The 24129-nt window shown below is 40.3% G+C and overlaps 2 protein-coding genes across 4 annotated transcripts; one reads left to right on the plus strand and one right to left on the minus strand.

Annotated features, from left to right (window-relative positions):
• Window positions 1-568: 568 nt before the first annotated feature.
• LOC110733764 (unconventional myosin-XVIIIa-like) lies at window positions 569-3229 on the plus strand. Its single transcript, XM_021913853.1, has 4 exons — window positions 569-878; window positions 1722-1825; window positions 1908-2063; window positions 2510-3229. Exons 1-4 carry the CDS (start codon window positions 569-571, stop codon window positions 3227-3229), a joined length of 1290 nt encoding a protein of 429 aa, XP_021769545.1.
• An 11303-nt stretch (window positions 3230-14532) lies between these two features.
• Window positions 14533-23031, minus strand: LOC110719734 (CTL-like protein DDB_G0274487). Of its 3 annotated transcripts, none has more exons than XM_021898726.1 (7): window positions 22623-23025; window positions 21031-21488; window positions 17333-17516; window positions 16992-17216; window positions 16791-16907; window positions 15512-15745; window positions 14533-14975 (listed from the first exon to the last, which is right to left on the minus strand). In XM_021898726.1, the coding sequence occupies exons 1-7, from the start codon at window positions 22686-22688 to the stop codon at window positions 14772-14774; spliced, it is 1488 nt and encodes a 495-aa protein (XP_021754418.1). In that variant the 5' UTR covers window positions 22689-23025; the 3' UTR covers window positions 14533-14771. The 3 variants fall into 3 exon arrangements, with proteins under 3 accessions (XP_021754418.1, XP_021754429.1, XP_021754425.1); XM_021898737.1 differs by having other exon boundaries at window positions 21031-21298; window positions 22623-22700; XM_021898733.1 differs by lacking the exon at window positions 16791-16907 and having other exon boundaries at window positions 22623-23031.
• Window positions 23032-24129: the final 1098 nt, after the last annotated feature.

The raw sequence follows: 24129 nt of genomic DNA on the forward strand, positions 1-24129 counted from the left end.
TCGTCCTCTGATTGGACCACGTGGCGGGGTAAAATTACCCTAAACATTTGCCCCTCACAGATGTGACGTGGCACGCCACGTGGCATCTGTGACATGTGTCACGCTCCGGTTGGTGGTAATTTCACCGCCAAAAAAGTAACCGTTCACCTTATGAGTAAATTACGAGGATGCCCCCGCATTTACCCTCTATATATAGTCGTTTACCCTCATAATTTTGTACGTTTACAAAAAATTTTCAAGAGAGCAACTTTGAGAGAGTAGAAGTCATCCGTCTGAGTCAAGTGCAAGTAAGAAAACTCGTTCTCGTCAACCTAGCCGGACCCGCCTATCTTCAGATATCAAATCTAAAGGTACCGTCTCTGCCTCTCTCAGCTCTTTCTCATGTTTCACCGCTTGTACATATTTCTTGTAATAAATGGATGCATCACCAACACACACGGCACAGCCTAGGTTAGAATCCAGCCGGTCACCGAGGACGGATGAGTCTAGGACTGGGAGTGCCATCTCGGGGTGTTGGGACCACCCTTTTGCTTGGATTTCGACCATTTATGTGTCTGTGCAGGACACAATGGCTCGGACTATGCAGACGACCCTCGATCCGGATTACAGAAGCAAGGGCTCAGGCGACCAAACGCCTGAGGGAGAAGCGTCTGGTCAGAGAAACCAGACGGCTCTGGAGAGATCCCCTCCGCGTGCCCCTTCAACTCCCGCAGATTCCTTTTTGGAAGAATGCGACCAAGACGGCGATGAAGCCGTCTCAGCTCCTTTATCACAAAATGAGGAGGAGACGGAGAGCGACAGCTCCGCCTCCACTTCTGAGAGCAGTGACGACTTGCCACCGCTTGAGGATAGCGAGGAGGAGGAGAGGAAGAAGTGGAGTGAGAAGGACGACCCTTTCAAAATCCACGTCTCATCCAAAGACAGAGGTCACATGGAGGACAACCTAGAAAGATTTAAACAAATGCACCCGTTAGGAGACGGGTACAAAATCAGAGTGCCGCCTGAGAACGACACCATCGCCTGGGAAGACGATCAACAGAACGCCAACAACTACTTCGGCTGTTATGAGGCGGCGTTCAAGGCCGGTCTTCGCTTTCCCCTTCACCAGGCGGTGAAGGCAATCTTGAGAGGCTACGGCCTCGGAGTCTGGCAACTTACCCCCAATTCTTGGGCAAACATCTTGGGGTATGTTGTCGCCTGCGAATTCCAGGGGCTCCATCCCGGCTGGGAGGCTTTTGCTAAGATGCATTATCTTAGCCGAAGCCCAGGCGGCTGGAGGGCGTGGTACACTTTAACCACGTTTCCCCAATACATGATGACCTTAGACAAGGTCTCGAAATTTGATGGCTGGAAGCACAGGTTCTACTTGCTGACGGCTCCCAGCAGGCGGGAGAATTATGAGTTCCGCCAATACAATAAGAAGCCCGAACTGATGGGCCGGAAGTGCTGTCTTCCCTGGATCCCGGATGAGGACTTCGACAAATTAATTGTGACAGAATTTTTTGGCCTCACAGACGCAACCTTGTCAACCGGGGAGACAATAAAAGTCCCTAAGAACTGGATCCCTAAGAGCGCCTGGCTCAGGGATGAGTGTTTCTTAGCCGCCTGCGGGCTAGGAAACATGTTTACCAAACGTATGCGTCTGAGTTCACATCCGCCTATAGTACTTTTGTATCAAAATTGCTTGATGATATATTGATCAACTTTTTTCTTTTTTGCAGAAGAAGCTCTGAACATGTTGCCGACTGAGAAGACACCCAAGCGGTCCTCTGCCACCATCCGCAAGGAGCTTGCGAAAAAACAGGCGGCCGCGGTCAGGGCCAAGGTAAAAACGCCTGACTCTCTCTTAGGTTGGCCTCAAAGTTTACTTTCTCCGGATGCTAACTTTAACTTGGTTATTTTCACAGGGAGGAGAGGTAGGGAAGACGTTTGAGAAAGATCTCAAACGGGCCAGGGAGGAATCCGCCTCCACCCCCAACAAGACCAAAAATTCCAACTCCGCCATGACTCCTGGCGCCTCAGCCGGGAAAAATCAGATGCGGATAGGGGGGCGAAATGAGAGGGTAGGCGGCAGTCTGGGCCTCGACCTCGCCAACCCCCTATCAGCAACCGGGGGTTCACCACGCCTGCAAGCGGGTCTCTCGCTTGGCCGGCTCTGAGGGTAAGAACCCATTTGAATCCCCGCCTGAGCTGGGGTGGCCTTTGCGAGTGAAATCCCACTCCCAACAGACGTCATCCTCAGACGGTCGGCAACAGATAGGTGCTGCCTTAATTTCGCACTCATCACCTATTGATTATGGTGCAGATCAATCTCCTCCCTGGCCAGACGTCCAGAGGCATGCTAAAGCCATGCTGGAGGCGGTGAGCAGGAAGGACAAGGACGCTATCCCTGGGATAGAGACGTTCAACCTGGAACGGATCTTGCCCCTTCTGGCTGAGGTAAGATACTTGAAACATTTTCCTAAGTGCTTTATTCCTCCTGCAATACTAACTTGATTTGCTTTTGCAGGCTCTGCTACGGGTAGACGGGCTCAAGCGTCCTTATACCCGCAAACGGGAAGAGGTAAAAAGGGCCAAGAAGTCTGCCACAGACGCTGATAATGTTGCTTTATACTTCACTATCGTAAATGAACTTGAAACTAAAGCAATCATCATGACACAAGCGTCGAAAATTCAGAAGCTGGAGGCGGATCTGAAGACGGCCAACCAGCGGGTGGGCGACGCAGAGACGGCTCAGAAGAAGGCGGAGGAGGCTCAGAAGCAGGCGGATGAGGGCCTCAAGAAAGCTGATGAGGCGCTCAAGAAGGCCCAGGCGGACCTTAGCACACTCCAAGGTGTTTCTGAAGAGAACACCAACTTGAAAACCAAGGTTCAGAAGCTGGAGAAGGAGGCTGCCCAGGCTCAGATAAACTTTGCAGCAACTCTCGAGGCAGAGCAAAACCGCCTGGTTGCTGAAAGCGATGCTGACAACTATGCCAGAATGAAGATCGCCTGGGCTGCCTTGTACCCAGACAAGGAGTATGGCGTCCAAGCACTGGCTCACAGGTACGCCGAAGACGTGGTGTACTTGAGGGAGAAAGGTGAGCCAGAGCCTAAGTCCTTCGACGCCTGGGCCAACGCCAACACTGAGCTTCCCGCGCTTGAGCTACCCGGTCCTGGTGAAGCGCATGAGATTCCATCAGATGATGAGGAAGAGGACCAGGAGGAGCCGCCTGCGGGCCAGAAGTAATTTCAGCGGCAGTATGCCAACCTTTTTATTTTTTATTTTGTTTATCTGCGGCAGTATGCCAAAAACTTGCTTTTCCGGCCTGCGTGCCGAGTATCCTTGTATTTTACCAGCTGAGGAGCCGGGTTAATCAACAATTTCTCTTTTCCCGGACGGGGTCCGGCTAACATTTTGATCCACTACAACCGTTTGGTTGGGTGGACTTTTAATGAATGCACCGACTAAGTCGGTTTTAATCATTTTGCGTTTGCGTTTGGATTTTGTTTTTTGCCTTTTTGCGTATATGCCTGATTTTTGCCTAACTTATCAAAAGCATGCGGCAATTTTTTGCCTAGCTTATCAAAAGCCGGCTGTCCTTGCCCCTGGACGGCTGTGTGGTTGGTTTCAGATGGAGTTGATTGATTGACTTGGGAACGTTTGATGCTGCAAAGAGCATGATGGTTTGTAAGTCAATCAATCACAGTAGTGATTGCCCCAAACCAAGTGCACAGCCGTACACCAACAGGCGTTCCAGTCACTAACCAGACGGTGTTTGTCCGTCTAGGTAGAGATTACATAGCCATTGCACAACTCTTTTGCCCCAAACGGGAGAATTGGTGCAACTTAAAAACAAAAAAACTTCGATCGGTCACTGTAGACACCTAAAAATGTCTCCCCAAAACCAAACCCGATGATAAATAACCTTTCACCGCCATTATTAGTCGGGTTGAGTATTTAATTTTTGGAGTGCTTAAATCCATATTTCCATTTCATAAACCAACCCAATTCCTAGCCCATTTCCCCAAACCATAACTTATTTTCCTCTTTTCGTGCCTTTAAACCCAAAATAATTCATTTCGTGTCCTTTAAAATCATTCATTTCGTGTCCTTTTTATAAAAACGTTTGATCCAGTTTATTTTGGTCCATAATATGGGTCCAATGATTAAATAGTTGTATGAGGCTTGAAAAGATCTTTTCAACGATATATTATAAACCCAAATCCGAGTTATAACGAATAAGTTATGGCCAAAATATTAAACTGAGCCCAAACCGAACCTAAGCCCACCTTACCTACGACCCAATGATCATGTGGAGGGACCAAATTATTTAATCCCATTCCTAAACCAATTAGGATTAATTGGAAGCTTCTATAAGTTTCTAAACTATCTTAATTATCCTTTTTGAAAAGATAAGATTAAAGAGTTCGAAATTGAATAAAACTCCTCTTTTTTAAAGTCCTATTTTATCCGAATTGAAAGACGTTCAAAGATAGACAGATATGAATTTCGTGCCTCATATTTTTTATCTGAATTTTATATGATTGGATAGCTCTTGAAATTATCTTTCCAATGATATATTATAATATCAATTCCGAGCTATAACGGAAAAGATATGAATAAAATGTCAAACTCTATCCAAAACTGACACCGTCTCACTATTTCGGATATATCTTTTGTTCTACAAAATGTTTTAATCGGATTCTAATTGGGTTAGAAAGTATACTTCAAGATCTTTCCAACCATATCTTATTCATCTTATTTCGATTTCTGGATCAAAAGATATGATAAAAACAAAAAACCGCAAAAACTGCAGTCTATCGAGTTTTATTCCGATTTAATTCGGATCTTATCTTGTTTTTTCGACCCTTCTTTTTTCTCTATAAATAGAGGTCATATCACCCCCTTTCAAATAATCAACAAGATTTATCATCAAATAATTCTTTTCTTCCTCTTTAGCCTTAAATCTATATTCCTATTCTCTCACCATTCTTTCCCTAATTAAGCACTCCAAGGAGTCCATACAATACCCGAAGTTCTATACTTAAACCAAGGCGTGAAAGGTATAAATAACTGAGGGTTTGGACCAAATTAACTCTACATTTATTTAATTTAATTTCCATTTGATTTATTTTTATTGAAGTTACTAACAGTTTATTCATGATGTAGCAATTCAAGGAAACGCGGAAAGTGAGTAATTTAAACACTTAATTACTCTTATTTTTATTCTTATTGCTAGTATCATGATTAGGGTTATTATTATTATTTGATTTGACTAACAATTTATTGTTAAATTGCTTCCAATATTAATGTTTATTCTATTATTATTTTTATGATCACTATTTTGCATGTTAAAGGGAATATGTAATTGAAAATCACGCCTAGTAAGATAATTTGGACAACCGGCTTAGGTTCCTTTTTAATCTTGTTGTTAAATCAAGTGATCACGATATTTTAGAATTATATGTTGCATTAATATTCAACCAATTTAGCTTAATAATAGTTTGGAGCAAATTGAATATTTTTGTTTGTATGCCTTTGAGATCGCAGGAATCACTTTTCACTATAAGAATCGAGTAGAGACCAATACGAGCGAATGTGACTCCATGACTCACTTCGTACCATCATCCCCGATCCTCCTTTCGTGGTTCCGAACCATATGGAGTTAGTAATCTCATGGATTATGAATGGGGTGTAACCTTCACGGGTCAATCGTTGTTGCCTATCGTTGTCCCTTTATCGTGGTTGCCTTTTTATGATCCGTGAACGGTTTACAAGTTCCTTAAAAAACTTGTTGGCGGCTCCCTACTTTATTTGTCCCTAATCGTATTATGTAAATTCCCACTTCCTATGAGTGCCAAGCATATTCACAACATGCTTTTAACGTAGGCGCACATCGAATGACGCCTACAATTTGGCGACTCCACTAGGGAGGATTCTTGGTTATTTATCGATTTGAGTGATCGGTATTTAATTGAGATGAGTGGATGAGACTTGAAAGATTCTTGAATTGTATTCCTGCGATTTAATTAGCATTTTCACATATGCATATGCATTTTAGGTCACCTATTTTGCCACAATAGTACGTGTTCTACGTATGTGGCTAGCCCGGGGGATTTAAGCTCTATCAACCCAAAAATGCTCATGGCAATAAGGGTTCATCCGAGTTTTTAAATCCACCCAAACCATAGAGTCGAGTTCGATTTCATCACGAACTCGCAGAGCCGCCCGTTGGCATACATCCTCAAGGGAGGATGCCTTGCTAACGCGCCCAAACTCTTAACCATGGTACCCTTTGACACCGAAAAGCTTGACCATAGTGGAACTTAGATCTTGACTTTAGGTTGCGAACTTCATTGCATCATTCGTGACGATGTGCTTATATGTGCATTTTTTTTTATCAAACCCTTTTTATTTTTTTTAGAGTAGAGTCATAGATTTTTTTTTTTGAGTGACCCGGATTTTTATTCCCGTGTTTTTTTTAGTCATAGAACTTGTTTTGGTCATAGCCGGAGTTCTAGAAAAAGTTACGTGTCGTGTAACCTATGGATCTGTAGCCCCAAGTTTTATCTTTCACTTGGAGCTGGTTTCGTCCTAATCAGAGTCACAGATCAAAAGTTATAACCAATATACTACAGCCTGTCCAGTTTAGGTGTCTTTTGAACGTTACCTTTTTTATTTTATTTTTATTTTTTTAAAAAAAAAAATAATCGTGTCAAGCTAGTCTTAGCCAAGTCCTTTAATCCGTGTCAACTCGTATAACATAGGATAATTGAATTTTATTTTTATTTTTTTATTTTTTTATACCCATGAGTCTTAACTCTTCTAGAATTCTAGTCCTCTTCCTAATTTCTTGTGATCAATTTTTATGCTAACCTTAACATGTGTTCTTCGTCTTTGATTGTGGTTGATCTTAATTATGAATAACGATTGCCAATGGACCGTTTTCACCTAGTAAATAGCATAAACATTAAAATTTGACAAAATTAATCAAGTTAGTTTGTCTTTTAGTCTTCCGTGCTATTTGGTCATTGGGTCCTTTGTTTTTCACAACGTCTTCATGTCTAGCCATGCGATCATACCACGAGTCTTAATAAACTCATCTAATCACACATGTTGAGTCATTGCACACACTTTTCTTTGAGTAATGCACTATATTGTTTATGATCGTATATTAGGACCATGCATGCGTCGTTTTCCGTCGTAATAGGAATGAGTGGAGTTTTCCCATCAGATTTCAAAATTGTTTCTTACACTCTTCCTTTTAAATCTGAGTATTGAGTGAATGCATTAAGTGAGTTCATCATTACAAAGTACTTGAGTCTAAAATCACTAGGCAATAGTTGGAAGAATAAGGGGAACGTCACTCCTTCCTTCCTTCCAATCAAAACATCAACAACAAGAAACTTTTTTTTTTCACCAGGCGGCAAGAAGTTACTCATAAACAACCATGAAGACAATGCACGATGCATGCTTCTCACCAAGATTTCATGTTTTCTTCGTCTTGTTTCAAACCCTTCCCCCTAAAAAGTCTAGCATAGGTTCTCCTTATCCATGTGTCAATATGTCACATTTCTTACCTTCTTCATAAATGAGCATCTCTTTCTTACATTCGATCATGTGATAAAAAAAAAATCATCAATTGCCGAACTAAACACAAGGTACACCAATGATTTGAGACACCTTTGCAACCCTGTCATTCCCCATTAACCACTCAATCACATATCCATTTCTTCATCAACCACTTTGAGCCTCGTCTAACGTTTGCCCTTCATTTATTCAACCCACATTCACTCAACCCTGGGATTTGAAGATATTTAATTGTATAACATTCAAAAAGCAAGTAAAAAAAAAAGTAGCAAAGCAAAAATAAAACAATGTCTAAAGGAAAGTGTTCCAATGTCTTTGATATGAACACGTCTCAAATTGCGTCTCTCATCGAGTGCTCGGTACCGTGCCTGAGAAACATGAATGCTAAGTGAGTGATGGACCGCATGATCTGAGATTGCCTACATTGATTCAAAAGAATGAAAAAAAAAGTTCAAAGCAAAAAAAAAAATGTGTTGAAAATAAACTTGCAAAATTCAAAATTTTCAAATTCACAATTACACATCTTGGGGGCTTCTCTCGGGTCTTGAGCCTTTTACCTCTTTCTTTCTTAAACCATCAACTTAACCACATTACAACCCTTGAAAGACCTCTTTGAGGTGTACATACACTTGTGCAAAGTTCGGTTAGAGCTACGTTCGGCTTGATTCCTAACGGATACGTAGGCAACCTCACATTGAGGTGCGGCCACATTCATATTCATATCTATGCATGATCGAGTCAAAGAATATCCAATGCTTATCTCTATATCACTACCCATTTAGAGCTAGAATTGGGGGCTTGAACTCACATCACATTAGCTTACCCAGCCTAAAGAGTCATCATTTTTGACTCTTCACACATATATTTCCATCACCATAACCTTTGCAGCCTCACCTTAGTATCACTTTCACACACTTCTTTCACACATACATATCCATATCATCTTTCCCTTAGGAACCCTTTATCATGAAATCTTGTATCCCTATCGCGCATGCTTCATCATCTTTCAAGACAACATTCATCAGAAAAAACGTTGTATACTTTCTTAGCTTCTTGACCTGAGCAATGTTCTTTGTTTCATGCATCGCATAATGTGCTGAGCAATATTTCTATATCAATGATTTGTAATAATAATGAAGTCGACAATGAAGTCGGCAAACGCCTGACCTTTCACTGCCTTTCTTGGTTCGTAAGTGATTTCAAGACTTTGCATTTCAATAGCCCATTTCAACATTCTCCCGGTTGACTCCAAGGTGGACATTGGCCGCTTGAGTGGCTGATCGGTGTAAATCACCACAGGATGTGCCAGAAAGTAAGGCTTCAGTTTTTTGAATTCCATATACAAAGAAAGGCCAAAATTTTAAACCATGGGGTACCAGAGTTCAGCATGTTTGAGAACATGGCTAATGAAGTAAACCGGGAGCTGAACACCGTCTCGCTCAGCAAGGAGAACGGCACTGAGAGCATGATCTGAGACGACTAAATACATATACAATGTCTCCCTAGGCAAAGGACTGACCAGCCTAGGTAGAGAATGCAAGTGTTCTTATAACTTCTGGAACGTCGTCTCAGCATCGTCTCCCCATTCAAACCTGGTCTTCTTCCTGATTGCTTGGAAGAAGTAAAGGCATTTGTCGCCTGACCGGCTGAGGAATCTCCCCAAGGCGGCCAGGCAATCAGTGAGTCTCTGAACTTCCTTGACAGAACGGGGTGAATTCATGTCAATCACCGCCTGTATCTTTTCGGGGTTAGCCTCTATCCCCCTTTGATCAATCAGGAATCCGAGAAACTTCCCAGACTCAACACCAAAGACGCATTTCTTGGGGTTTAACATGACCTTATGCCGCCTGAGGGTGGTGAACGTTTCTCGGAGATCAGCAAGGTGATCCGCCTGTTTCTTGGATTTGAATATCATGTCATTAATGTACGCCTCCACATTCCTCCCAATTTGATTAATGAAGACCGTATTAATCATCCGTTGGAAAGTGGCAGGCGCATTTTTTAGGCCAAACGGCATCACAGTATAACAGAATAACCCCAAATCAGTGACGAAGACCGTCTTCTCTTGATCTTTCTTCCAGAGGGGTATCTGATGGAAGCCAGAATAGGCATCCATAAATCTCATCAAGGCGTGACCGGTTGTAGAGTCGACCAGACTGTCGATCTTTGGAAGCGGGTAACTGTCCTTTGGACACGCCTTGTTGAGATCTGTGTAATCAACACACATGCGCCAGGTCTCATTTGGTTTCTTAACAAGGACCACATTGGCAACCCAGTCGGGGAAATTACAAGGCCGAATGAACCTGGCGTCTAGCAGCTTTTTGACTTCAGCAGCTGCCGCCTGACTTCTTTCCTCGCCGTGGTTTCTTTTCTTTTGCCGGATGGGCTTCTTCTTAGGGTCCACAGCGAGTTTGTGGACAGCGAGATCCAGGCTGACGCCTGGCATCTCTTCCACTTCAAAGGCAAAAATGTCTTTGAATTCTTTCAGTAGAAGGTGCAAGCTTGCACCTAAAGTAGCATAAGCAACCGTCCCAACCTTTACAGTACGCTCTGGACGGCTGTCATCCAAAGCGAGATCAATGTTTTCACCAGCCGGTTGGGGACGGAGCTCGTCTGACCGTTCACCGGTCAGTGATTGCTATTTTTTCTCTTTTTTCACCTCCACCAGCAGAGGCGCTTTTCTTTTCTTCCCGGCTGCTGTGGGGCGGGTACTGGGTCGGCATCCTTGACATTGTCAAGGTCTATTGGTTCCTGGCCGTCTGGGGCCACAATATCTTTGACGGCTGAGAGGTAGCACTCTCGGGCCGTCTTTTGATCCCCATTCAAGGAACCAACAGAGTCGTCATCCCTCTCATACTTGATGAGCATGAGAGACGGGATGATTACCGCCTTGGCTTCGTTGAGGGTTGGCCGACCAAGGATAATGTTGTAGGCGGTCAACTCCTCAACGACCTTTCTCTCCCAGCCGGATGGGTAAGTCAATTCTTCCGGCTGGTTAGACCATGCCACCCCCAAAACCAAACAAGGGGTGGGTGACCGGATGCATGCTGCTGACATTGTATTTCAGCTTTTGCAGGCACCGGAGGCTGATGATGTCTGATGAGCTGCCGGTGTCAATAAGGATCCGTCCAACCAGCTGGTTGACAACCTTACATTCAATGACAACCGGGTCATCATGCGGACGGCGGACGCTGCCCCTGTTCTTCTTAGTGATCAAGATGACTGGGAAGGAGGAGCTAGCAGACGCCTGTTTATCATCATCTTTGTCCATCTTTCGAAGATGGCTCTTGGTGCCTCGGATGGTAGGGCCACCACATGAGAACCCGCCTGCTATTGTGTAGACCGGCTCCTTGTCGGTATCCGAGCTACTAGCAGGCTGGTGGGTAGTCTTGGAGGACTGACCCTTGTTCTTCTTCTTTGCCCCAGCGGGGGACTTAGAAATGTAGGACTTTAGCAGCCCTTTGTCGGCCAGACGGTCCAACGCCCGCTGAAGACTGAAGCAGTCGTTGGTGTCATGGCCGACCTCCTCATGGAACTGACAAAATTTATTTTTGTTCCGTGACTGGACGAAACTCTTCATTGGATTCGGTTTGTCCATAGACAACCGGTTCTTTACCTCCATGAGGATGGAGTTGCAGTCTTTGTTAAACTCGTACTTATGGACGTACGGCTTAAACTCTCTCTTTTTCTTATGGGACGGTTAGTCAGAATCACTAACCGCCCAGACTTCTTTTCTCTTTTTTCTCTCTTCTTTCTTGTTGGCCGGCTGAGCAGACCGGCTTTCTTTTGGTTTGTCAGACTTCTTGGAGTCTGACTGACCACTAGGCGTGCAGAGGTCAGTAGCCTGAATATAGCTCTCCGCCTCCCTCAGGGCCGCCTGTAGCGTGCATGCCCCTTTTCTGACGAGGTCAAACTTGAAGTTTGACCCGTCTCTCAGACCTTTGAAAAAGTCTGTAAATGCTACCTCGTCAGACAGTCCCTGGATCTGGATTCTAACCAGGTTGAACCGCTTGACATATGAGCGTAGCCCTTCTCTCTCACCCTGCTTAATAGTGCTCAAATCAAGGCTCGTTTTCTTAGCAGGGATGTTCATGGAGAAGTTGGTGGCAAACAAGAAGGCTAGCTTCTTGAAGCTATCAATGGACCCGGCTGGCAAGTTGCTAAACCATTGTTGGGCAATGCCCTTCAACTTAGCCGGGAAGCATCGACACCAAGCGGCATCATCCAACCCCTGTAGGTACATGAGGTTGGTGTAAGCCATGAGGTAATCTTGGCTGGCTGTGTCGCCTCGGTTATCTCCCGGGTGAACGCAGAAGGTTGTTCACCCAGGCGAAGCAGACGGAGCTGTAGTCCAGTGACTGAACATTGTGATATGCCGCCTGACCTCCGAAGAGGGCCGGTTGCATATAGTAAGGTGGGTACTGACCATTGACATGAGAAGGTACATATGGTGTAGTCCCTTTCATCTGAGGGCCAGAGTGGATGGTATTACCGCCTGTCTGACTTTCGTGCAAGGAAAGTGAATTCCCTGCAGAAGTATTGTTGAAACTGTCTGGAAAATTCGACGTAGAAGCCGACTCAGACAACTGTTGATTTCTCTTCCGGTTGATGATCTCCCGGGCATCAAGAGTTGATTTTTTACTTCCCACCGGCTGCTGGGTCCGGCGGGTATTGTTGGTATTCCTCTTAGGAAGAAGAATTTTGGACCAATCAATGGTCCCGGCTGCCTTCTCCTTTGGATGAGGAGTGGGCTGCCGATCTCCGACTGACTTCCCCTTTTCCAGAGGAGTCTTCTTGACCGTCTGACCCGTACTTGGGCCAGCCCGACTCTTAGTTATCAGTTCTTTAATTTCACCCTTGAAACTTGTCATGAATCTCATGAGTTCGTCTCGGGTGACGGGTGCTAATCCAACTGCCGTATGGGTTTCCCCTTCCGGCTGCCCAGGGGGTCGATTTGCACCCGCCTGGGAGGCACCCCGCTCCAGAGTCTCTCTGGGCCGGATGCGCTTGGTTAACAGAGAGCCATCATCGGCTGTATAGGTTTCGACCTGAGGATCTTCATCCTCCTGGTCTGTAAAAACTTCTAGGTCATCGCCCAGACGGTTAGGAGGTGGTACAGACTCTTGAACCATCTTCGAGGTACTCTCCCCACAGACGGTGCCAAATGTTTTGGGTATTTTTGTCCCTCGGGAGAGTTACAACACGAAGACTGATCCGGTGCGGCCTGTACCTGCAAAACAAACGGAGACACCGGTTGGGTGGTGCTCCGCCTCCGACGAACAAGTTAGTAACTTGAAGGGAGAGAAAAAGGTGCGGAAATCTAGGTGGGTATCTGCTCGGATTCCAAGCTCAGATGTCTCTATCACAGGGACAGTTTGTAATAAATGGTAAATCGTGGTAAAACGTGCCCTCCAAAAGAGGGGAATCTCCCTATTTATAGGGTCCTCGGGATTTGTGCCCCTGATTAGATCACTGAACCCTAATCATTGGTGGGCTGCGCCACATTACGGCTTTCTCGGGATTTGGGCCTGAAGGCCGCCATTTCCTCCCAGGTTTCTGGAGTGACACGTGTCAAGCTGGGATAGGTCCGCTTTGGGCCATCCTGGGGCTGACACGTGTCGTCCTCTGATTGGACTACGTGGCGGGGTAAAATTACCCTAAACAGCTGATATCATACAATATTTGGTTTATATATATTTTTAGTTGGCTGATATACATAATTTAATTGTTGGATCATATGTTTCATTTTGTTGGCTTACGTGTTTGCTAATTTCATCTTTTTGTTGGCTGATAATCTAATATGCATCCTTTGTTGGCTGATAAGTACCTTTTATTGGTTAATGTACTCCTCTTGTTGGCTGATATGTATCTTTTGTTTGATGGTATATTCTTTTTGTTAGGTGATACGTTTTTATTAATATTTTCAATGTTGACTGATATGAAATATCAATTGGCTGATATATTACTTGTATTAGCTAATGTATAAAGTATATACGAGTATAAATACAAACTACTAGTATTTTTATTTTATTCTTTCTCCTCTTTCCCCCTCTTCCTCTCTTTCTTTCTCTCTCCTGTTAGCATATTCACAAAATTAGCCACCCTACTTCAAAGAGGTCCTAATCCGCAACATGTCCGGCCAAACCCAGTTATGTTATAAGGTTTTTAATGTCGAAAGTTGTAAAGGCTTAAATAGCCATGTAGTAGTAAGTTTTAGTTTTTATTTTGTATGTTGTAAACTCTGATTTTATTAATATAATTTGCTTTTGTCAAAAAAAAAAAAAACAAAATTAGCCACCCTTCACTCCCTCTCCTTCTCCTTTGTTCCTCAATTCCCCTTCCTCAAATCAGTCCGACCACTACACCCACTATTAGCCACGTTGTTTCGCTGCCACCACACCCAGCGAACCCTGGCCACCGCACCCACAAACCAGCGAACCAAGGCCACCACACCCTCCACCAGCAAATCGCACCACCAGAGGACGCTCACCTTCGCTGGAGAATTTATTCTTCATCTCCTCCATAATCGTCCTCGTCTCTAACAAGTAGTAATTCTATCTAGGGTTTAAATCGCCGATTGTCATCATCGTCGTCATCATCCACCATTTTTGCCATCGTCATCGACGTCTTCCGACGCACAAACTCTTGGGTGTTGTTTATAAGTTTAGAGAAATAAATTTTAATAAGGACTTATAGTTTCAAACTACAAACATAAGATCTTCCATTAATCTGTTCATTTTTATTCTACACCTTACCTAAATTATGTATCTAGACCCATAAGTCCATAACTATATTTAACCCCTAACTCAATTGAGCCCAAAATAAATTTGTTCTTAACCCAAATAATAATGTGACTATTGTATTTGTAGTAAGCTAATTATCATAACGCCAAGAGCCCAAGAATTTGACCCCGTACTAAATCAATATGCTACACACCAAAATATGACCCAAAAACGATGTACAGAAAATCCGAATAACTGATTTGCCATATATCTAATTAAGGGGAAGCCAACCTACATATAAAATTACAACACCAAATTGCCAAAGCATTACTGCATTAGGCATTTATCAACCACATCATATTTGTACACCATACACAGATTTTACAAACAGAGGAGAAGGGACGAGAGGGTAATGGGAAGCAGCAGCCTTTGCTGCGCCTATACAAGCATCAATGTGTCAATGTATTAGGGTCTTATTAACTGGGTATGTGCGAATCAAGTGTGTTGTGGGTCAAGACTTGTCGACCCCGTGCACTTCTATGTTGGAGGCGCTGATGAAGCATTTCCGACATCTGGTTAAAAAACTCAGGATCCCATCTGTGAATGAGAAGGGGATCCAGGGCATAACATATGTACAAAGATGTAACTGCACCTTCCACCACCACCATTGCAAGTCCAACCTAAAGTTGAAGCAAATGCCATTAGTAATAACACACCATACGTGTAGTCCATGAAATTTTTGGTTCAGCTCATGTAAGCATTGAGACTGATAAAAACCCATATAATTAGTGATAAATTTAGCAATATATAAAGAATAGAACTGAGTAGCGAAGGATCTATCCACACTCGTAGCTGAATTAGCCAAAGACGTGGGTAGGCTCTCATGATACTATCTTACAAGATGCTATGTCAAATGCCTACATTTTTACTGCAGTCGTCAAAACATGACTACAGTCACAGTACTAAATCTACTAATACTTATCTGACCAACAAACTTATTCATGAAAGTGGTGTATAATCAGCTTTAATAATAATAAAAAAAAGTATCCGCTAAGATCAGTGCAATAGTGAATCCAAAAACTGTAATCATTTAAAAAAAATAAAATAATTTAAACCAATCAAATCTCTGGGTACATAGAGAGCATTCAGACTAACCAGGTCTTGTATATTGACATTAAATTGAGCCTCACAAAGGGACAGATATAATATTACTTACCAAAACCATCCCCATCAGCATGGAGGTGGAGCCTACCATCAAAACTCGATCACTTGATCTTAGCCATGTCCAGACTCCTGCACATGTTCCGGCAATTAGGCCTCCTAAGATAGTTCCCATCAAAAGGACAGCACCAGAACAATCATATGCAATAAGAGCTTCAACCCCAGTTGACTGAAACAATTCCCAAGCATCTCTTGCTGAATGATTAAAGCTTTTGCCAGAGACTGCAATCTGCAGGGGGAAATAAAAGTTAATGATGCAAAAATTAAGCACCTTATCTCCCAATCAGTAGCAGGCTGTTTCTTCTTCTTCTTCTTCTTCTTCTTCTTCTTCTTCTTCTTCTTCTTCTTCTTTTTTTTTTTGAAAGGGCATGCTATGAAACTCTTTGTAGGAAATCGCTAAAGATTTTTTAATTCCTATAGCTATAGCCATTTGTGATAGTAAACTCCAATACAATCAAAACTACATGCCCCATCGATCTTAGCATATGCTGCAGACCATATAATAACAGCAGCATTCATAGAAATGATACAGCAGAAATATAGATAAATACTCCGTACATATCATATGAATTATAGAACTTAACAACGTTAAGACTTATCAAACGACAAACATAATTAAGAGAATTCTAATATTTTTTATCATGGTAATTATGGCCAGAATGTCAAAAGATTTTCTGCAGTTTCAAATCTTTTTGCATTAAATACACTGATAATTAGAAATTTTTTTACTATAATGAACTTGATAATAGTTTGAGGTTGTTGTCCCAGTACTAACACATTTTCTCCTCTTGTCTCTCCCTCCATAGGTATGGGTTAAAGGTTTAACATTCCTAAAGATGACAATGATAAGGGACTTTCTAGTTCCAGGCTTCCAGCAACCATGCTGCTGTTTTAGGAAATTAGTCCTACTTAATCTATTGACATTATTCTAACATAAATTCATCAACTCTTAACTCCTTATTAATGTTATGCAAAGTCAACATAGAGTACACCAAAAAAACCTCAATGTCTTCTAAGTCAGCAAATGGGAATCAAGCAACAAACTAAATTTTTGTGTAAAGGCTAAAATTAATTCTAGTATCAGGGCAATGACTGGAAAAGTATTCTAAAATTCAACTACATTTCAAGAGAAATAGCATGTTAAAAGTGATAGAAGTTTTTGTTAATGACAAGATTCATAGACACAAACATGAAACTTTTGGTCCCACGCATACAAAGAAAATTTCAAACATCCATGGAAATAATAACTGAAGCTAGAACAGCAAAAAACATACTTGTACATATGCATACTTATTGAAGAATCTAACAAGCGTTTCCACAATATGGAATACGAAGTCAACACAGCAGAGCAAGCACTCATTATTCCCAATCTTTGCACGAAAGCCTCTTATCTGTTCAATGTCAGCTGAAGAATCACTTTATTTACAAAAAACTGAAATATATTTTTAGTGCGAAAGTGACACTAACAAAATTACCTCCCATCTTAGTGTACGAACAGCAGCTGTAAAGAGAGAGCCATAGCAGATGCTTCCAAATGAAGTCGTAACAGCATAACGCAAAGACTTCATCAACGAGTTGGAAGGCATAGATGCTGTTTCTTGGCCACCATGGAAGAGGACAAGGAAAACCATCCCAGACACTATTACATGAACTGTGTTACAGAGAACAGCACCTGTCCAAAATAAGCTTATAGAAAATACCTGCAAAAACAAGGTAGAGGAATGAGATATAGCTCCAATAACTACAGCATTAAGAATAAATCTATCCCCAGATTCATATATAACAAATCGAACACAGAGCAAACTTGCCCGCTCACCACAAGAAGCCACCATCTTCCACTATCACCAATGCTTGAAGCAACAACCCCAGCTGCTCCAAAGGACCATAATGCCATCCATGAAAGCATGACTAGAATGAAAGCATATGCTATGCACATAACTCTAGGGAGGCTCCATGCCATTTTCACAGCTTTCTGCAGCACGAGCATTGAAAAAGGCAGTCTGCAAATAAAGTAAAGATTAACATATACTCCCTAATAAGAAACCTCTGCAAAGGGATTTTCATAAATAAGTTGAACTGGAATATAGGATTGGCAGATAGAATTGAAGTATATGTATCATTTTCTTGGGTAAACTGTGCAAGGCCCTTAAACATAGTAAGAACACTTATAAGAAAAGGGAAAAAACAAAAAATTTCATTCCATTTTAAGACTGAAACAAACAAATGCATTTGATACATAAAAATGAATAAACATTTATATTGTAAAAAGTAATTGAAAAAACTCTTAGTCTCAAAAGTAATAAAGTATGGCAGAGTAGTTCCTACATAAAACAGCTTCCACATTTTTTTAATTCGTTTATCCCCTAGAGTAGTTTTGCAGTTAATGTACACTGTTCAGTATATATTTGAGCCAGAAATTAATCAGATGAACTTTTTCTACATAGTCACTAATGATCTCCTATCCTCTACCAATCTTCACCAGCAAACCCCACCCTTAGAAAAAGTGAAAAACCATAATATAAAGTGTACATTTCAAACCAAGTAGTTCAAAACACATTAAACAGGATGTCAAATTTCCATTCTGTAATGGCATGGTGTGTTCAAAAATCACAGCTCGATCTTCATTAAAGACTGCTAATTTACCATACAAACTGATATAAGGCATTCAAGAGGGGAAAAAAACATTATAAACAACATCACTGATTTTGGACATGAATTTAATTATTTTCAATTCATTTCCCATCCCTAAACAACTTCTAACCCCACTATGCTATAGGCTAAAAACTGAACCAAAAGACAGCTTGGATGTTAAAATTAACTTTGTTGATTATACTTCTGAAGTTTCATAACTAATTAACCCTTCCTAGCTACACACATGATACACCACCACCTTCCTATCTTTACTCTCTCTCATCCGTCCGCCTATCTATCTCCTTGCAAATCAAGCATCAATCAAAGTACAACAAGTTTCAAAGACCCTTTCTCCCTGAGCTGCTTTGTGGCCACAAGTCCATACGTCAATATTAAGAGTTGAACTATCTACACTTTAACACCTACTATTTATGACCTTCCATTTACAAGCCAACATATTCAAAGACATTAAGTGATATACTAATATTAAATATCATGTCTAACTTAACATCTTTCATTGGTCTCTTTTCTTCTCTATCTAGTGCTAAATGCACTTTGAGCAAGAAGGGCGGGGAAAGATGTGGTTTATCATGGTAATACAATTCCCTGGTAAAGAAAGCCATAACTATTGACTAACCAGTTAAATAAACAATGCCAAATTGACCTTGTCTGCATTCAGTATGCAATGTATATAGCTGCAGACCAAACTTCAGGACATTCAGACTCTAATTTAGGTAAAGGAAGTAGACCAGTCATCATGGACAACAGTGCTATGATGAGAGATCATATCTCATCCTCAAAGGTCAGACTAATATTCCTTAAATCCTGAGCAACCAGCATCAGACAAAAAAAAAAAAAAAAAAAAAAGGGTCCTTGAAAAATTGCTTTGGGCATTGCTAATGTGTGGGCTTACCTGGTTGAGATCACCAAAAATCAATGAAGCCCATTTGGATCCAAAGAGAAAAAACAATTTACCACAAATAACTTTACATCAGCATAGTAAAATCACAACATAGACCACCTAACTACCGTACATCAACCTGTTTGAGATTAAAATAACAACAAAGCCTTGTTCCGCAAAGGATGGGGCGGTTGCATAAACCGGGAACCTATCTCATGTGTTCACTTACAAAGACCCACTTGAAAAACCCACTTTCATCATGACATTTTTAACTCCATTTACCCAAGTCAAATCAAACTGTTTCAAGCTAATTTAAAAAATCCTTGCACTAAATAACATGGTTTGGAGTCCTTCAACTCAACTTCCCATTGAGGCATTAACTAACTAGTTCACATAAATAATTTTAAGGACTACACCCCATGGAGAGAAGTACTTCAAATGAACAAAAAGGGGTGGAAGCAAAAAAAAAAAAAAAAAAAAAAAAAAACAGTTGTTAATCTTCATCCATTAAATTGATGCAAACAGATGAATGCACAACTAATGACATAAGTCCTTAAATAGGCCACACAAAATAGCAGGACTAGATTTTTAGCAAAAATGCACATAAAGAAGCTCTATCAACAGTCAGGAAGATGCCTTACTCTAAATTCCCAAGCAATTTGATGTCTACTTAGATTTGGTAACTCGTATAGAAACTACATTCTTAATTTTAAAAGGCGCAAGGCGCACCAAGGCGCAAATGGTCCTTGCAGCCTAGGCGCGAGGAGCAAGGCGAAGGCGCGCGCCTTTTGTATGCAAGGCGCATGTATTTATTTATTTATTTATTTCAAATTATTTTTTACTTTGATAGTACTTAATACCAATTAAAAAGATTCATAATAAATTAAATAATGATATATTTAAAGCTAAGGCAGTCTGAATTTGAAAAAATGTCCGTCATTCTTCAAATTATAACTTAAATCTTAGTTATTTTCCTTGAGGCGCAAAGGCGCGCCTTACCAAAGGCACTTTGAGGCGCACGAGGCGCGCGCCTTTCGTAGGTGACTGAGCCTCGCCTAGCTAAAGCCCATTTCCCAGGGAGTGAGGCGCGCTTTTTAAAACCAAGGCTACATTATTTCAAAATTTGAAGATTTGATGATGGCAGCAAACTATCTGATATTGGGAACAAAAGGCAGTTGATGAGCAAAGTTCAATCAATTCAAAATTCACAGCATCGACAACCAAAAAGTATTAATTTCAACTTCCAAATTAATTGAAGAACACAACACCACAGTTCAGTCACACCCTAAAAGAGGTGCCAGGGAGGGGGAACATTCAAAAGAAATAACAAGATTTCATAATTAGCAAAAACACACAGGAGAATAATTACAACTACGTATGCTAGTTAAAAAGGAAGCCAACACAATCACAGTTATAACATAAGCAAGGAAATCAAATAAACCCATGAGAACAAAAAAAACCAAGCTACTGTAGAAATTCGCAGGCAAAAGTATCAAGCACCTGAAGATCCAATACATTGTATTCTACTAACTATGATATAGTATCATTCCCTGGAGGTCATCAAAAGCATCGGTATTGAGGTTTGATGAAATTAGTGGATCTCCTCTATAGCTCTATCCAATTATGGTCAGACAAACTTAATAATCATCCATCCAAATAAAGGTTGACCCTAGCCATTAAAAATAATAAACTGCCCTGTCAAGGAAAAACCAAACTAGGCAATAAGCCAATGATTGAACCCAAACTGATATAAAATAAACACTCCCCAGCAATCAACATGAAGCTCACATATTTCGAATGCATAGATTTTACTTATGTCAAGTCATATTAAATGAGCCGAGGAAGAAAATTTGCTAGTGCAGTATTTATATTGACAGATCTCACGGCGGAAGCAGAACTATTCTCATACAGGCATGCACACATGCAACCATCATAAAGCTATAAAACAGTATAAAACAAGTGAAGTCTGACATTTAGAATACCTGTCTATAACTGAGATGACATACAGAAACTGTAAAACCGCTCCAATTGCAAAAGCGACACCCCAAAAGAACTGCTGTGCCCAAAAACAAAACACGCTAACCACAGCAAGATATGTGGTTAAAATGTGAACTGACACTTTCATCATGTGAATGGCCTGATAACCAAGCAGTAATAACCAAGTCCATCCAAGGAAAGTACCAGCCCCAGCAGCAACAGCATACAATGGCCAGTAGTACTCTGTAAGACCACGATGGTGCTCCAAGAACCCTGTATACTTATCAATGTTCAGTCTATCATTCTTCTTAAATCTATTGAGACCGAAGACAACTAGGAGCAGGCCTAACCCTCCCAAATGCACAATGAAAACAGCTAACCAAAAAACATCCCTCCAGTGTCGTGATTGCTCAAATGACAAAGCATAGGTGCTATTAGTGTTTCTTCGACTAGGTTCGACATCCTATGCAAAAGAAAAGCTTAAATCAGGTCCAAACATTCTACAAAAAAAAATTACTTAACATGAAATCTAGACGGTATCATCAAAATGATCACATTCTCCAAGTTCAAGGAAACATACTGCTATTTTCTCCCTCTTGAAACAAACATACTTATAAGAGACCCTACTACTGTCAAGTCTATAAGGCCATAATAAACTCAATTGAGTAAAACCATAGGAAGATACAATCCATTGTTAGAATCAATAAGTCTTCACATCATTCATTCGACAAAAGAAAAAGCCTTTATGTTAAATGATCATGATACTTTCTGAATTAAAAACTAATGATCAATGGAAGAAAAATATCATTATACAGTTCTATAAGCTACATAGTGATTGATCAACTCATTCCCAAATCAGTATATCCTTACTTTATTGATAAGACATAGCAAATTCTGAAAATTTTGTTGTTAGGTAAAAATTATAGGAAAAATATAAAACAAATGAAAAAAATTCATGTTGTTAACTTTCCATTTTTTTCCTTCCTCAAATTCCACAAATTTGGTAAAAAGTACAATAATACTTTTTCTAAAGAAAGCTATCTAAATGCCCATTTTCAATATAACTACAAAACTTCACTAACCACTAACCATAAATTACAACATAGTATAAATTATTCAAGAAGTCCACACTTCTCTTACTAAAGACAAACACCAGTCCTCCAAAACTCGAATAATAATCATAATTTGAAATTTCACCATTATTATACTAGTACTAGGGTAAAATTTGCTTACTTAATTCCATTCAACCAACCAACCAATCAATCTCCTAACCCACCTCTAGTCAATAAAGAGGGCAGTGATGTAGACGGGATTCGTATCGAAGTGTAAAGTAAACTTTCAATATGACATGACTGATCATCGGTTTTCTGATTCCGATCTTGTAAAACATACAGTAAGACATATCATATAATAAAAAGAAAAAAAAAAAACAGTTTCTTCAATTTTCAACAAATAAACTCAAACCAAAAAAACCCACTTACAATCATAATAAACAAAAAGAATAAAAAATATATTTACCCAGAAAAATCAAATTAAAGGGGAAAAAAAATCGTAGTATGAATTTGACAATAAACAGAAAAAGAAGGAGGAAAGAAACCTGGTCAGGGACGGAAATGGAGGCGGAGTTGTAAGAGGAAGAAGAGAGGCTTTGAGAATCATTCATGGTTGAATTGAAGGGATTAAGGAGTGAGAGATTAATGGAGGAAAGAGCGGCATTTGCAGGAAAAATGGTTAGTAGAATGATCGAATAGGAAGAAGGAAACTGTTAATGAAGAAGAAGAGTGGGAATGTGGGACAGCGGTTGGTCTGCTTTTGAATCATTTTGCAGAAACAGGAGAGAGAAAATTTGTTAGAGAGAGAAAATTTTGAGAGTGTGTATAGTGCCCAATTGTCCTTTTTTTAGCGCAGCCGCAATAGACACAAGAACTCTACAGCACTTTTTAAAGTTTTTTTTTACCATCGACAATAAAAATTCAAGTTGTAAAGTTGGATTGTGTCAAAAAAAAAGTTGTAAAGTTGGATCAATAAAAAATTAAATTAAACACAAAATAAGGGAAATCATTTCCTAAAAAAAAATAAAAAATTAAAGCTTATGGAAAGATCAAGACTATAACTAAAGGTAGGCACAAGTCGTGTCATGTAGGTGTACGTGTTATGTCAGTGTGGTTTGTGTAAACAAGTTTTGCTTAGAATTGATCAAGAAATAGTCGTCACGTCAAGTACTATATCAGTTTTTGTTAAATTGGTTTAAAATATGTGATTGAGGTTTAGCTTGTTATTCTCATGCTAAATTCATACCTAACTTTGAAAATGATGTTCATGCACAACCCATGACCGATTATCATACCTCTCAATCTCTCATACCTTGTCAGGTCAAGCCATTTTATGGTCATGCCCAAATAAACCTCATTCCAGACAAACCCAAGCTAGTAATAAAAGTGCAATCTCACTAGCTTTCTTATGGATATAATGAGAAGTGACAATGTCAAAATTTCAAAGTAAGTTTATGACATCACTCATTAGCATTTGATTTTTCAAATAGCTAACTCGTATTTTGACCCAAGCAATACCCCTGGTCATATACATGTGGTTGATTATTAGTATACAATTAAATTTAATGATTCATTTTTTTTAATTAAATTTGTTTCCACTACATTAATATTTTGTGTTCACTAAGAATATAAAATGTGACATAGTTTAGTGGTAAGACACTTAGTTTCAAAGGTAGAGGTTGCATTTTCGAATTTTGTTGATAATTTTTTTTTTTTAATTATATAATGATGACATGCATGCAATAAGAAACAAATAGAGGAGAGTGACACGCGGCTTTATTATTATTATTATTATTATTATTATTATTATTATTATTATTATTATATAATGATGACATGCATGCAATAAGAAACAAATAGAGGAGAGTGACACGTGGCGCATGCAACAAGAAACAAATAGAGGAGAGTGTCCCGTGACACATAAACATTTTTTGAAACGCCTTTTAATCGATAAAAAATAAATAAATATAGATAGATAGCACATTATTATGAAGAATTGTAGCTTTCACCATCAACGGAAAAGATATATTATTACTTTTTTTTGGGGGGGGA

Source organism: Chenopodium quinoa, unplaced genomic scaffold (assembly GCF_001683475.1).
Source record: "Chenopodium quinoa cultivar QQ74 unplaced genomic scaffold, ASM168347v1, whole genome shotgun sequence".
Lineage (NCBI taxonomy): Eukaryota > Viridiplantae > Streptophyta > Magnoliopsida > Caryophyllales > Amaranthaceae > Chenopodium > Chenopodium quinoa.

What these genes read in the sequence shown, in the direction of transcription:
- LOC110719734 (XM_021898726.1), bottom strand. Translation starts at nt 22,688, where the DNA reads ATGAATGATTCTCAAAGCCTCTCTTCTTCCTCTTACAACTCCGCCTCC. An exon ending in CCATTTCCGTCCCTGACCAG is followed by an intron (nt 21,489 to 22,622) that starts GTTTCTTTCCTC and finishes TCTTTTGCATAG; the next exon opens with GATGTCGAACCTAGTCGAAG. An exon ending in GTCATCTCAGTTATAGACAG is followed by an intron (nt 17,517 to 21,030) that starts GTATTCTAAATG and finishes CTTTATTTGCAG; the next exon opens with ACTGCCTTTTTCAATGCTCG.
- LOC110733764 (XM_021913853.1), top strand. Translation starts at nt 569, where the DNA reads ATGGCTCGGACTATGCAGACGACCCTCGATCCGGATTACAGAAGCAAG. An exon ending in GGAGGAGAGGAAGAAGTGGA is followed by an intron (nt 879 to 1,721) that starts GTGAGAAGGACG and finishes TCTTTTTTGCAG; the next exon opens with AAGAAGCTCTGAACATGTTG. An exon ending in TAGGGGGGCGAAATGAGAGG is followed by an intron (nt 2,064 to 2,509) that starts GTAGGCGGCAGT and finishes TTGCTTTTGCAG; the next exon opens with GCTCTGCTACGGGTAGACGG.